General features: G+C 37.1%; 2 protein-coding genes across 15 annotated transcripts; one reads left to right on the top strand and one right to left on the bottom strand.

Moving 5' to 3' along the window:
- Positions 1–440: 440 nt before the first annotated feature.
- On the bottom strand, positions 441–4,038 carry LOC103946214 (disease resistance protein RPV1-like). Its single transcript, XM_048572684.1, has 5 exons — positions 3,551–4,038; positions 3,006–3,064; positions 2,228–2,369; positions 1,532–1,589; positions 441–1,382 (listed from the first exon to the last, which is right to left on the bottom strand). The coding sequence occupies exons 1-5, from the start codon at positions 4,036–4,038 to the stop codon at positions 441–443; spliced, it is 1,689 nt and encodes a 562-aa protein (XP_048428641.1).
- Positions 4,039–5,161: 1,123 nt separating this feature from the next.
- LOC103946118 lies at positions 5,162–14,209 on the top strand. Of its 14 annotated transcripts, XR_007253908.1 has the most exons (9): positions 5,176–5,592; positions 5,767–5,845; positions 6,025–6,191; positions 6,337–6,435; positions 6,862–6,910; positions 7,057–7,175; positions 7,249–7,373; positions 7,547–7,619; positions 13,898–14,209. XR_007253908.1 is itself a non-coding variant. In XM_048572668.1 (5 exons), the coding sequence occupies exons 1-5, from the start codon at positions 5,384–5,386 to the stop codon at positions 6,410–6,412; spliced, it is 501 nt and encodes a 166-aa protein (XP_048428625.1). In that variant the 5' UTR covers positions 5,164–5,383; the 3' UTR covers positions 6,413–6,676. The 14 variants fall into 14 exon arrangements, 2 of the variants coding, with proteins under 2 accessions (XP_048428625.1, XP_048428624.1); XR_007253911.1 differs by adding an exon at positions 7,721–7,745 and having other exon boundaries at positions 5,163–5,592; positions 6,337–7,175; positions 13,610–14,209; XR_007253912.1 differs by adding an exon at positions 7,721–7,745 and having other exon boundaries at positions 5,164–5,592; positions 6,337–7,175.
- The last annotated feature ends 336 nt before the right edge of the window (positions 14,210–14,545 follow it).

Here is a 14,545-nt window from a genome sequence, read left to right as displayed (position 1 = left end):
TTTACGTCATTTAAGTCATTATGATCCCATAACTTAGGTCTACACTGTTGTACTCCGTTGATGAGAATACAAGTATAATGAGGATGATAAGTCGGTGGTTCAAAAACAAAAGATAGAGCCAATCTGAATAACGTCTCGCCCACTTGTAAATTTAGAGGAATTTCAAAACAAAATTCACTGCCACCAACAAATTCCTCTTTCCATTCATATACTGGTAGTTGTTCAATTGTAATGCGTGTGGGATGGTTCATATGCCATTCATGTACCATAAACTGTTCAATCCTGATAGGTGTGGGATGGTTAGAGGTATAACCGAACCACTTTGGTACTTCATTGCCTTGATAGAAAACTTGCAAGTTGGACCACCAAAGACGTTCCTGCAAAGTGAATAATATGTAGATAACTAATTAGCAATAACTGTGATCTGATATCTCTCTCTCTCAAGTATCAACAAAATATATTCTAAATTTCAAGAGAAAGTAAGAGGAGAGAGGAACCTGATTGGAGTTCAACAAATTATTTTCCAACTTTTGCACCTCATCACCACTTAGTCCAAAGCAGTTACACAAGTCCAGAATCCTAAGCATCGGGGGTAGTGGTGGAATTTTCTCCAATGATGTGCAATCATCCAGATATAACTCAACTAGTTTTGGTGGAAGGACTTGAGGAATTTCCCGAAACCTCTTGCAACCGCTTAATGAAAGTGTCTCCAAGTTGACAAATTTGCTAATGCAATCCGGAAGACTAACAAAATTGTTTCTCGACAGATCAAGTTCTGCTAATGTGGACCAACAATTAAAAGGCACAAGAAAATCACTTTCTGATAAATTGCATCCTCTAAAACCAAGATAATGCAACTTAGGAAAGGCTAATGTGATACAGTTGTCATCTGAATCAGTTGAAAGCAGCTGAGATTCGGTCACGAGTTTTGAGCATTCAAGGAAATCAACATTGATGTAATGACGTAATGATGTATTTGCAAGGTTCTCACAACCATTTCCTTTCAACGTTCCAAGCCCAGTAAGATATGCAAATGATGAAGGCAATTTTCTTATGCCACTTTTTTCTATATCCAAATACCATAGGGATTCCATCTTGCCCTCCTCTATTTCTGGGAAAGTCTCAAGTCTTGTGCACTCACAAAGAGATAACACTTGAAGCGATCTCAATCCAAGTCTTGTTGCAAACTTCATAAGCTTAGAGCACCCACGAAGACTCAGATCTTTAAGTTTATCGAGGAATCCAATAGAATCATCAACCTCAACCAAACTTTTACAATTACTTAGATTCAAGTCCCTTAAGTTTGGGCTTCCGGATAAGTCGGGGATTTTTTTCAAGAATTCGCAACCACTTAAATTCATTGATGTAAGCTTTGCCAAATTCTGTAAAACCAAAACAAAAAACAAAACAAAAAGTCAAATGTTTTAAATACATTAATAATGAAAAACTTTGGAAATTTTCTTTTTTCTAAAAGTAAAATATACTTTTAAAATAGTAACCGTTCAAACTAATTTAAAATACGTACATGTACCTTAAATCCCTTCAATTGTTTGATGCCACTATATGGCATATCAAACGTGACAAGATTCCTTGGATGATAATTGGATGGCAAATTGAACGTAACCGTATGCTTTTGAAGAATATTGGATCCCAAATACTGAAACATAGGTCCATCCAATTCAATCCACCTCAAATCGTTGGGCAGATAATCAACGCGTCCAGAAAAGCATGCATTACGATTTATAAAAATTTCAAGATTTACCATCCCCATGAAGCTTTTTGGATTCAAAGGTATCACATCTGGTTCGGGCAACTTCACCACAATGCCTTTAATTTTCCATGTTCCCTGATATGAGTAAAAAAATGAAATATTGTTAACAAACCGTGTCGTTTAAAAAGATTTCACTTCAAACCAGATCATGACATATCAAATGTAAGAACATATATTCTACTTACTTGATTTTCAATTAGAACATTGTACACATCTTCATGAAACCACAACCTGCTACGTTTCCCTGGTTCATTGGGCGATTCTTCACGAACTATACGCTTACCCATTTTTTCTAGTAAGTCATGCATCAAAATCCTATTATCTTCAATAGTTATGATGGCATTCTCAACAAGTACTTCAATACAATCTTCAGGTACATTGAGCTTCGAATTTCTTAATACTTGTAACACATAGTCTTTATCTTCACCCTTGAAGAAGCATGCAATGTCTAGGAACACTTGTTGCACGACATAATCCCAGGCATCATAACTTTTTCGAAGTGTTCTTTGAATTCCTCTATAAGGTTCTCCTTCGTAAGAGTCGTAACTATCCAATATAGCTTGCCAACGATCTATATTTTTATTACGCAAATAAGAACCTATAAGATTAAGAGCTAACGGAAGGCCTTGAGCATAGGCTAATGCACGTCGTGCGAGGCTCAAATAATCGTGTGAAGGTTCTTTTCTTGTGAAGGCATTCAAACTTAAAAGCTCAAGAGCTTTGTCATATTCTAACTTTTGGACCTTGTATATCAACTTGACTCCATAAGATTCTAACAATCCTCTATCTTTTGTGGTTATGATCACTCTGCTACCCTCACCAAACCAATCGACTTCAACCAAGTTGTTTAACTGCCCCAATTCATCCACATCATCAAGAATTAAGAGAATCTTCTTTCGCCGCAACAATTTCTCTATAAGGCTGATTCCGTGATGAACATCGTCAATTTTCAACTCTGTACCACGTAGAACTTTAGATAGAAGAGTGCTTTGTAGTTTGATTACACCTTCATGTGATGTCGATGTTTCTCTCACATCTGCCAGGAAACAGCTACCTTCAAACTTATGAGCAATTGCATTATAAACAGCTTTTGCAATTGTTGTCTTGCCAATTCCAGATGTCCCCCAAATCCCAACCACACAACGGCCATTTTCACCGACATCTAAAATCTCTTCCACCTCTTCTACACAAGATTGTATTCCAACTGGGTATTTGGCCACATTCAAATATGTGCGTTGTAGTACTTCGACTAAGATCTCCTTAACAATCTTATTGATAAATGTAGCTTCATATCTACCAGTTTAAATAAATAAAAAAATGGCACATTTAGTCAATCAATTTTTTTGCTATATTTCTTTGAAAAAGAAAAAAAAAAATGTACAAAAAAAATGACACGGGATTACACGAAAGATGAATGCCAGCAACAACCGCAACAGGACTCACTCCCTAATTCGCTAGCTTTGGTGAATGACCGGTCTATAATTATATATGAAGAAGATGGTCATGTCGGTTTAGCATAAAGTAAGAGTTATCTTCTTCATATATAATTATAGACTTGCCATTCAACGAAGTTGGAAATTGATGGAATGAGTGTTTGCGATGATTCCTAGCACTCCTCTCTCACACAATTGTTGCAGTCAAGCATGTGCCGCTTGCTAGGGATTTAAAAACTAAAAATGAAACTCCCAACTAAATAGGTATTATTGTAGCAGAAACTGAAACCTGAAATACATAATCATATAATTATACAAACTATAAGGAGTGAAGAAATGTACGTACTCTCCCTCTTTGATAGTATGTCCTGACAAATTTGCAACTTCTTTAAGAGCACTCCTCCATAAGAGGATCTTCTCCTCGTCCTTGTATTTGCACTCAAGTCCTGTAAATGCGTCACCGAAACTACTCGTTTGATTTCGTACATGAGACGGATCCACCTTATAAAAAACTGGCCAAACTATTTGCTGCCTTGACTGTCTACATTCACGGATATGTACGAGCTCATCCAAGCACCATCTTGAGGATGCATAGTTTTCTGAGAATACAATGACCGAAATTCTTGAGTCTTCAATTGCTTTTAGAAAAGCCGGTGATATTTCTTCCCCTCTTACAAGATGGCGATCAATGAAGGTGTTGATTCCGTTACGGACCAAAGCTTGGTATAAATGATCGGTAAAAGTAAAGCGTGTATCCTCACCTCTAAAACTCAAAAATACATCATATCTCCATGAAGAAGGCAAGACAGAAGTAGAGACAAGTTGATTGGCCATGGGAGAATTAAAGCCAGATAAACTAAAGAAAACGGCCTCTCAAAGAATTGGAATATGCAGTATGGTATGGACGGTGGATTCTCTCTTGTTATATATATATCAGGCCTTATGCATGCTTTTCTTCCTGTGAAGGAAGCAGCAGTTTCCAATTCCACCTTCAATGTGAACGTGGACTCTCTCTTGTTATAGTAGTCCTCATGCTTTTCTTCCTGCCTACGAATAAGTATCCTGCCTACTACCTTTCAATGTGAATGTGGTCAAGTTGAATGAGAGGAACTTTCGTGACAAATTCATTAACGACTGAAAAATATAAAATTGTTACTTGGCGGTCTTTAATTTAAAAGAGAGGAAGTTTCGTTGTAAACTACTATCTACTACCTTTGAAGTAACAATCCATAGTAATACTATTTTAAAGTAATCATGGACGACTGAAAAATATAAAATTATTACTACTAACGTGGCAATACCATGAAATGTATGTTTGGTAGGTAAATTTCTCTCCACTAACTAGTGGCGGTCTTTTTTGGCGGTTTTTAATTTAAAGAAGAACGTGTCTTATTTCATTTGTTTTGTTATACTTTGGAACTTCATTTTTCTTTAACCAGGAAATGACTCACTATGGTTTGTTTGTATTCAATTATTTGTTGATATTGTAATCACCTGTGGCCTTTCTTCATCAAGAATGAATTGATAATTCCAACTCATTTGCCCACTTTCGAAGGCCACATCTGTGTTTTGTATTTTTTTTTTCCGATGGATTTAATTAATTTATAGCCAGCTAAGCTGATTAAATAGCAACACGTGATTTACATCTATCTCAATTGTCATTGGACGACATCTGAGGTCTCAAGCAGACGAGGCCTCTTTCCAAGATTACTAGACGAGGCCTCACATATTCATCGTTACTTTAGTCTAAAGTAGGCTTAGTTTTCAAAAAAAAGAAAAAAAGCTTTGAAATTGTACTGTACAGATGAATAGTCTTTGGACCCAAATTTCATTTTATTTACAAGGTTGTCCTGACTCTTTTTGCCGCTGATCTCCATGCCCCGTGTTGATAATCGTGGAGAGGCAGGGGGGCGATGGTCATTTTAGTCTGTAGGGTTTCGAACGGGTCGGGTGGGTTAGAGACTTTCATTTTCTTTCTTTCTGAGCTGCAGTGGGACGCAGTGAGAGCATGCCTTTGGCGGAGAGAGAGCGAGCAACCAGAGAGAGATAGGGATTTGGTGAGAGGAAGGCATGCGGTTTGCAGGCAGACAGAATCACAGGGGGTGTACGGTTCGAGGGAGAGGGAGTGGGAGAGGGAGGAGTAAGGATCGCTCGCTGAGGGTTTCGCAGTTGGGAGGCCATGCTGATGGAGATAGAGATAGAGAGAGATAGGAGAGGGAGAGGGAGACAGGGAGACAGAGACAGAGCGACAGAAAGAGAAGGAAAAGGAAGAGTGGGGATCTCAGCGCCATTGCTGCAGATCCTTGATCTTCTTCGATCCCATCTCCGTGTTCTTCTCAGCCTCTCACAGTCGCAGCATCACTCGCCCACTCACTCACTCACTCACAGGTACACCTCTTAAACGCTTGCTCACTCTCTCTCCACTGAAATTTGAAGGTGATTTTCCAACCCTGAATTGATATATTTCATACCTTGATTTTATCTTAATTTATCTGGAATTGATCTGCATATGTGTAGTATAGATAGTTTTATCTAATGTTGTAGAATCCATGTCCTATTCAGAAATTCTGAGATGGTAAGGGTTACGGAAAAATTGGAAGGTATATAGAAATTCCAATATGAGTTCTCCGGCCGATTTGAGGTGGGTAATACAAACTTTTATGTTAAGTTGATTTGTTTTCGGTTTTTGGGATGCTTATTTTCATCTGGAAACAAGGCTGAGCATCCAAAAGTTTCAATCTTATACCCATTATTCATTACTGGCTCAATAATCATCAATTTTCCTCTGACTTTGTTTATGAATTCTGATATATAATCAAGGACATACGGGCGCACCAACACCTCCATTTTCCTGCGAAACATCACCACAGAACCACTACCACTCACTCCGTTCTGCTCAGGACACACTGGCGAAGGCCTTTCACTGTGCAGTGGGTACTGCCACTGTTCATCGGCTTCTCTTACGAGACTCACTGCTCCCAACCTCGGTAAACCACCCTTACACTCCTCCTTTCTGTTTTCATTTTGGGACTCGAATTCAAGCTTGCATGTATTTTAGTTTTTCATACTTCTTTCGTCGGATCATCATCACCCTCTCTGTCTCTCTCTAAACAATTTCCAATTGGTTTTTAGAGAGAGAAGGTGGCAGCAGCAGCAGTGGGAAAGAAGGTCTTTTCCTGTCTCTGCCCTTCGAATCTCTAGGGTTTGACTTTGGCTCCGTTAGCTGTTGAGGTAATTATTAATCCATACTTCGATTGTAATTTTTTTTTTCCGTATTCAGTAAGTTTGATCAAATGGGTTTCTTTGGACTTGCATAAGTTGTGTATAATATTGCTTTAATCATTTATTGGGTTCCTTTTGTATTATTGAGTCTTGGGTTTTGCTGGAAATTGTATAAATTTTGACCAAATTGCATAAATTATTGAGCTTTTGTTTGGTATTTTTATGGCTACTGTGCTAATTAGTTCATACCCAAAAGGGAGCAGATAATTAACTGTTCTAATCACTAATTCCCCACTCTGAGAACTTGAGACCTTGGACTGATATGCATTTCTGAGATTTATTATTTATTTTTGTATAGAATATTTAAAGGTGTTAAACTTTTAGTGTAATTATAAAGTATGGCTCTTTGATTCCATATAAATTGCTGTTTTCAAGAGGGGAGCATTTACATGTGGGGGCAACAAGGAGGGGTGTCTGTGAGAAGGTTGGGCTATCTATTTTATTTGTAGTTCTTCATTTCACTAAATTAAATATGAATTATTAATTTTTCAATTTTTAAAATGAAAGATAAAAGAAAATCATATGTACTTAATTATATATATATATATGTGTGTGTGTGTGTGTGTGTAGATAGTTGCAGAGAAGAAATGGAGGGAAGTGGGATGTGTTTTCATGTTCTCCCCAACACAACAAGTGCTTCATTTGTGCTGAGGAAACACTACTCAACCCTTCTCTGCCATTATGAACAGGTTCCTTCTCTCTCTCTGTATTTCTTTGGTGCTTACGTACGTACATTAGTTCTAATGAATGTCTTTTCATTAGGCTGATGCTGATGGCAACGGAACCATAGACTATGATGAGTTCATCGCAGCAACAATGCATTTGAACTGGATGGATAGAGAACATCTCTACACTACCTTAAAACACTTCGATAAAGACAGCAGTGGGTATGCAGAGATCATGATAGATATGGGCTCTTTTTTTATTTTTTATTTTATATATATATATCTTTTACATAGGGCTCTTAAATTCCAATTACATAATACGGAGTAAGGTTATAACTCATCATCATCAACATCTTATTTATAACAATGTTGCCAAAATGCATTCTGATTATCAGGTATATCACGATGGAAGAACTAGAGCAAGTCCTCCACAAATATGGCATGCAAGGTGAATTTTAATCTTTCCAGGTACACCCATATCTATATCCCAAACAACTGTTATTATGTATCAATTTGTTAGAGTCAAGAAATGTTAGAGTCAATTTATATAATTTATTTTTGCTTTCCAGTTACAACCATATCTCACTCCCTTTGGTACTCTCTCTTTCTCTCTGTCTCTCTGTCTCTGTCTCTCTCTCTCTCTCTCTCTTGCTAAAATCTCTGTTGGGTTTCTACGAATATGTCAATTTGTATAATTTATTTTTTGATGTGAGATTTGGTACATTTGATTTGGGTTATGGTTTGAAATGTTATTTGCAAGATTTCATTTTTGAGTTGTATTCATGGTTTCTGCTTAAGATCTCTTTTTTTAATTGTCGCTGTAGCTTGCTGTGCATGTGATATTTTCTTCCAGGTCCAATATTATCCAAATTCATTACTGCATTTCAAGAGCCTGCGACTTATAATTTCGCTCTCAACTCCCAAGTGAGTCTTAGATGGCAAATCACCCTAATAACCTTTCTAAACACATTAAATGGTGAAAGTGAGAAATGGTGAATCTAATGGTGGTGTGGTACATCATGTAGAATCTTTTGAATTCAAGTTGTCTTTTTTTTTTTCTTTCCCTCTCTGTTAATTTAAATTGGGATTGGCTACTGATTTGTTTTTGCAGATTAGGAGGAAAAGAGAAATCATGTGCATTTCATTGTTTTGGAGCATTGCAAATAAATACAATATACAATCAAGTTAGGAAAAGATAAAAGAATGTGCTTGATGACTGATTGGTTTATGGATTATTTGTATTATTTGTGGTGTAGATCATGGTTCTCAGGTCTTTTACAATTTTAGTGGTTGTGCTTAAGGGTAGATGATGATGTAGGATGGAGATAGTTTTTAGAGAATGCTGGATTTTACATTTGTTGGAGTACATTCAAGTAGTTTTGTGTCCCTGTGTGGTATTTGATATTCCTCATAGTTTCGTTCTTGACCATATTCTTTCTCGAATCTTCATCGATAAAATGTTTTCTTGAGCATCTTCTTTAAATGTGTCTTTTATGCTTGATCCAGTTATGACTTTCCCTACCTTTGTGTGCATGTATTGGTTTGAATTTATGTGCATTTTATTTGAAATGATTCGAATTGAATATTTGTAACCAGAAGTAGTGATTTTTCTATTTGTGATAATTGTGGCTCATGTTTTGTTGAGGACTTTGATATTCTAATTTCTTCTTGATAATACATCATTTTTCTAAGCGTATACGGGTAATTATTTTTCATCATTGTTTAAAGATGAAGCATAGAAAAGCAGTGGGCCCAGATGATATACCGATCAAAGTGTGGAAGGTCTTGGGATACACGGGTATAGCATGGCTCACAGACCTTTTCAATAGGATTTTGAAAACGAAGAAGATGCCCAATGAGTGGCGAAAGATCACTTTGGTGCCTATCTACAAGAATAAGGGCGACGTATAAAATTGCATGAACTATAGGGGTATTAAGCTAATGAGTTTTCCAATGAAGCTCTGGGCGAGAGTTATTGAGCATAGATTGAGGCAAGAGACACAAGTTTCAGACAACTAATTCGGGTTCATGCTAGGGCGCTCAACCATGGAGGCAATCTATCCCTTACGAAGATTGATCGAAAGATATAGAGATAGGAAAAAGGATTTACACATGGTCTTTATAGATTTGGAAAAAGCATATGATAGGGTCCCAAGAGACATTCTTTAGAGGATTTTAGAGAAGACAGGAGTATGAGTGACATATATCCAAGCTATAAAGGATATGTATGATGGAGCAAAGACTGCCGTAAGAACCTATGAAGGACAAACCGAAAGCTTTCCGATGACTGTAGGGTTACATCAAGGTTTATCCTTAAGTCCTTACCTTTTTGCATTTTTTGCATTGGTAATGGATGAGTTAATGGGACATATTCAAGATGATATTCCTTGGTGTATGCTTTTCGCAGATGATATATTATTGATAGATGAAAACTCAAGAAGGATAAATGCGAAGCTTAACCTTTGGAGAGAAGTGTTGGAATCTAAAGGTCTTCGCCTAAGCCGATCAAAGATAGAATATATGGAGTGCAAGTTTAGTGCAAATGGAGGCCAAAATGAGTCAGGGGTGAGGATCGGAGATCAAGAAGTACCAAAGAGCGACCACTTTCGCTACCTAGGATCTATCTTGCAAAAGAACAGAGAATTAGATGGAGACCTCAACCATAGAATACAAGTTGGATGGATGAAGTGGAAGAGTGCATCCGGCGTGTTGTGTGACCGTCGTATGCCACAGAAGCTGAAGGGAAAATTTAATAGGACGACAATAAGGCCGGCGATGCTGTATGGCACGGAATGTTGGGTCGTGAAGCATCAGCACGTACATAAAATGGATGTAGCGGAGATGAGGATGCTTCGTTGGATGTGTGGGTACACGAGAAAGGATAAGATTAGGAATGAGGATATTTGAGGTAAAGTAGGAGTAGCCGAAATTGAAGGAAAGATGAGAGAAAATTGGTTACGATGGTTTGGACATGTGCAAAGAAGACCTACTAACGCTTTGGTTAGAAGATGCAACTACGGGAAAGAGTTCCAGGGCCGAAGGTGTAGAGGAAGACCTAAGAAAACTTTGGAAGAGACTTTAAGAAAAGACTTGGAGTATTTGGATCTAACAGAGGACATGACATAGAACCAAGCGCAATGGTGTTCTAGGATTCATATAGCCGACCCCACTTAGTGGGAAAAAGCTTTGTTGTTGTTTAAAGATCACATTATCTATGTAATAAAACCCGGTGAAAAAGTACTGTTCACAAGCTCAGTTGCTTTTTATTCTCAGTATTTTTTCTGTGTTGCACATTGAATTTACTGGTTTGCCCCTTATGTACGCATGTTGGTCATCTTAGAAGCACACGAGACTGGATGTATGCGTGCTGGTCATCTAGGAAGAGGAGTTTGGATGTACACATGTTGCTCATCTGGGCACGGAAGGAAGCTGGGAAAGTTGGGGGAACTGGGAGTCTCTCTCATTCCACTCTCTTCGATTCGCTTCTAGAACAGATTTTTCTCAAGCTTGGAACTCCTGGCAGGCAAGAAGTTTCGTCTCTCTCTGTCTCACACCTTTTTGTTTTTCATTTCATGGTCGAATTTCCTTTGCATGAATGCTTCGTGTGTGTGTGTGTGTGTGACTGCTTGAATCAGGACTTATCGAATTAAGGAGGCTGCAAGGAAATTTGAGCCTTGGACTGTAGAGATACGATTTTGGAAGGAAGCTAGCTACCTTCTAGACTTATTGGATGTGAAGATTTGTATGATTGAATTTGTGATTTATGTACTTGGATTTTATTAAATTTTTCATGATTTTATAAGAGTTTTTCATTTAAATTTATGGGTTTTAGTTTAAATTGTGGGTTTTAGAGAATTCTTCATTAGATTTCTGGGTTCTTTTGATGTGAATTTATGTGAGATTTATCAGCTGCAATTTTGGATATGATAATAGGTGGGCATGCTCATATGTTTTCCAATGTTCTCTTATCAACTCTTAATGTTGAAATAGTCAGCCTTAAATGTCGGATTAATCAAAGTTGGGCATGAGTTCATATGTTTTTATAAAAAAAAAAAAAAAACAACTAATTTTCACTTAGTTTTGAGTAGAATAATGATGTTTTAAGTAGAATAGTGGGAGATTCATTTGTGATCGTTTGAAAATAAATTTTGAATACTACACTACCATTCTGCTTAAAGAGACCCCAATACATGCATAATCTGAATGAAAATGTAATGGCTACTTGAGAAACTAACAGTATACAAGGTTTGAATGATTCTATTTGTATCCATCTTTTTCTGGATTTGTCTGCTATTGGCTATTATGATTTTGTCTGGCTAATGGACTCGCTAAAAATGTGCTTTGGCTTTTTTAATTAAAAAAAACTAAAAATAATGTCAGTTAGTAGCTTATGGGACATTGCTGGTAACTCTCCTAGCCCCAATTCTAATTTCATCTTATATAAATGCGTTCTCCGCCCATTGTTGAGCGATTTCGGAATTAGGGTTGGGTTGGGGTTTGTTTGGTTGCCTGGAAAATGGGGTCATGGGGTTTCTTGTTTGTTGTTGGATTTGTGGGAACTGCAATTTCTGGTGGAATTTTTGTGTGTATGTTCTTAGGGGAAAAAAGTTACATACCTTTTTTGGTTTTCTTAGCCACCAAATGGGAATAATTTCATTTTCTTTTATTTGTATTGGTAGTTATGTGATTCAGGTTCTATTTATTATGATTTTAAATCAAATGCCTTGCGTTGTCTAAATTTACTATAAGATCTAACCTGTATCTTGCGGAAATGGTAAATATGCCATTTTCGGAATGACATGAAATTAATTAGATATGGCATAAAAAGAGGGGATACTTATATTCTCATAAATCTATTTCAGTCGAAAAATGTATTTTGGCGAGGGCACTTTGAGCTGATTAGGTGAAGAACCAAATTGTCTTGCATGCTTCTCATTTATTTAAAAAAATGGATTGGATTCCTATAAATATCTTAGTGAAGAACCAATTTCACGACCTTGCAAAACTTTTTGAGTTTGCCTTTTCTTGCTTGCAATTTTGAATTATTTCAAATTATTAATGACTTTTTTATTTCTTTCTTTTTTTACAACATTGTTGAGAGTGGGTTTTGCTTAAGCTTTGGAGCTCTTAACTCAGATACTCTCTTGGGTACGTTACATATGAGTTTCAACTGCATATATGTATGTGGCTTTAGATTTGTTGGTTCAATAAATTGTAAGCCTTCATTTTAAAATCACTTTAGTCTAAAAGGAGTGAGAAATGAAGTTGGTTGTATAGTATGTGTCGTAGTGTCATAAAAATCTGCCGCAATAGTGATACTAAGAAAATATTATGTTTATGAAACAATGCGGGATTTGTTGGATTTCTTTTCTTTTTTGTTTAGTGTGGATTCTCTTAATCTTTTCTTTTGTAATTTTTGGTGCTTTCACAGACCATATGTGAATTGCATGCCGCTTATGTTTCTTGTGCAAACTGACTATTTTTTTTGAGATTACAACTTTAGTGAATAAAAACTTTTAAGTTCATCCTTTTGATTGTAAAGTGGGTCTTGATGTCAGCTGAATTGAATATAAGTGAAAATCAAACTGCTTTGTTTTGTTCACCCATCTCTTAGTTATTTAAATTATTTAGAGATGCCTATATTGATTTGTGATTTTATTGGATTCACTCTGGTGAAATGTGTGTTATCTGCATTGGTGCATTTTAGGGGGTGACTCCATTCGTACTGCCTTTGTAGTGCATCTTTTTGTGCAAATTATTTGCCATTCTGCCACTGCCTCTTTCTTCCCCTGTTGTTGGTGGATTTCATGTTATTTACAAAATTACCACTGCCTTTTCATTCTTTGTTCGGTGAGGGTTTTGGGCATGGGAGGCCATGTTGCCTCTGAGATAGAGAGAGAGAGAGAGGGAGACAAAGCGAGAGGGAAAGGGAGGAGTAGGGATCACTCGGTGAAGGTTTCAGGGATGGGAGGCCATGCCAATAGACATAAACATAGAGATAAAGAGAAAGAGAGGGAGACAGAGACAGAGACAGAGACAAGGAGAGGGAGAGGGATAGGGAGACGGAGGAGTGGGGATCTCAACGCCATTGTTACAGATCCTTGATTTCATGAGTGGGAGAGGGGACAACAGTTAAAGAAAAGCATGGGGGCCGGATTTGAGGGAGAGGGGTAGGGATTGTGGATGGGGGTCTAGGTTTGTCCCTTTGGTCCATTTTCAACAGCACCACTGCGCTCAAACACTCTCTCTCGCAGTGGAAGTCTCTCCTTCCCTTACTCAATCCTCTGCTTCTTCTCTGATTCATGGTTGGTTGATTTATAAAAAAACCTTTGAGGATAAATTTGGGGTGGGATCTGGGTTTTCTGTGCATTACATAAATTTTGGATTTTCAATTAAGAAATGAATAAATTTGGGGGTTTCTGGTTTTGTGTTTTGTTGTTTATATGCTACAATTACAGGACAAGGAGTTGGACCATGGATGTGCTCTCCTTCGTCCATCCTGTGTCTGCATGTCCTCATTCACAAGATTTCGCACAAATTGCTTAAACATTCCATCTCCCAAACATCTCAGATCCCTCACTCAATTCAAAAGTATGCTTTTTTGTTGTTTCTTGGTGAAAGATTGATCAGCGATGATTGCTATTGTTTATTCGTGGTTGATTGAACATTTTTGTTATATGAAACCATAAAGAATAGTTGCCTCGATACTAAGTTTTTTTATTTCTTGATGCATTTATGTTGATCAGGCACGAAGGGACCAGTCGATACGAAGCGTATCTATGGGACAATGGTTGCAACAAAGAAGGGCAGAGCAGGAAGGGAAGGCAAAGTTTGGCAAGAAAACACAATGATGTTTTTAATTACAAGAAATGTGCATTTTTTTTCCAGTCAAATTCTGCTTTTGTTCTGACTATATTCCATACTATATGCTGATTTTATTTTTTAATTTTTGGTTTTTCTTTTATTAGTTGGGGAATTACAATCAAATGATGAATCTTTGGATTACTTGTGTAAGCATTTTTTCACATATAATTTGGTTGACCATTTTAAATGTCAAACCATGTTGTTTTAGTTCATGCTACTAATCATGCATTTGGTAGATTTATATATACAACAACGTTTAAATGCTAATCGATTACTAACGTTGTTGATGCACAATCAGTGTGGATTTTGGTACACCAGAAAGTGTCAAGTTTGTGACCTTCGTTAGATTGCTATGGTCATTAGTGTGGAAAAGTATGCAAAGATATAGAAACAGGGAGGCAAACACGAGATGTACGTGGTTCACCCAGAATGGCTACGTTCATGGAGTACAGGAGTTCTTATTAGTTGTGAAGGGTTTACACAAATACATAGGTTCAAGCTCTCCTTTAGCGAGTTCTAGTGAATAGATT

Source organism: the organism of the source record quoted next, unplaced genomic scaffold, assembly GCF_019419815.1.
Source record: "Pyrus x bretschneideri cultivar Hongxiangsu unplaced genomic scaffold, Pyrus_bretschneideri_v1 Contig62, whole genome shotgun sequence".
Classification (NCBI taxonomy): Eukaryota; Viridiplantae; Streptophyta; class Magnoliopsida; order Rosales; family Rosaceae; genus Pyrus; species Pyrus x bretschneideri.
The sequence above is the reverse complement of the archived record's forward strand: the minus strand, read 5'-3'. Positions and strand labels throughout refer to the sequence as shown.

Bases quoted from the DNA above. Each gene is read 5' to 3' on its own strand.
- LOC103946214 (XM_048572684.1), bottom strand. From the start codon at position 4,038: ATGGCCAATCAACTTGTCTCTACTTCTGTCTTGCCTTCTTCATGGAGA. The intron at 2,370-3,005 runs GCACATATTTGA...TTAATCTTATAG, and splicing joins CTTAGTCGAAGTACTACAAC to GTTCTTATTTGCGTAATAAA. The intron at 1,590-2,227 runs GTTCCTAGACAT...TTATCATCCAAG, and splicing joins GATTATGTCGTGCAACAAGT to GAATCTTGTCACGTTTGATA.
- LOC103946118 (XM_048572667.1), top strand. From the start codon at position 6,987: ATGAAAGATAAAAGAAAATCATATGTACTTAATTATATATATATATAT. The intron at 7,374-7,546 runs GTATGCAGAGAT...TCTGATTATCAG, and splicing joins TTCGATAAAGACAGCAGTGG to GTATATCACGATGGAAGAAC. The intron at 7,600-13,609 runs GTGAATTTTAAT...CTACAATTACAG, and splicing joins CCACAAATATGGCATGCAAG to GACAAGGAGTTGGACCATGG.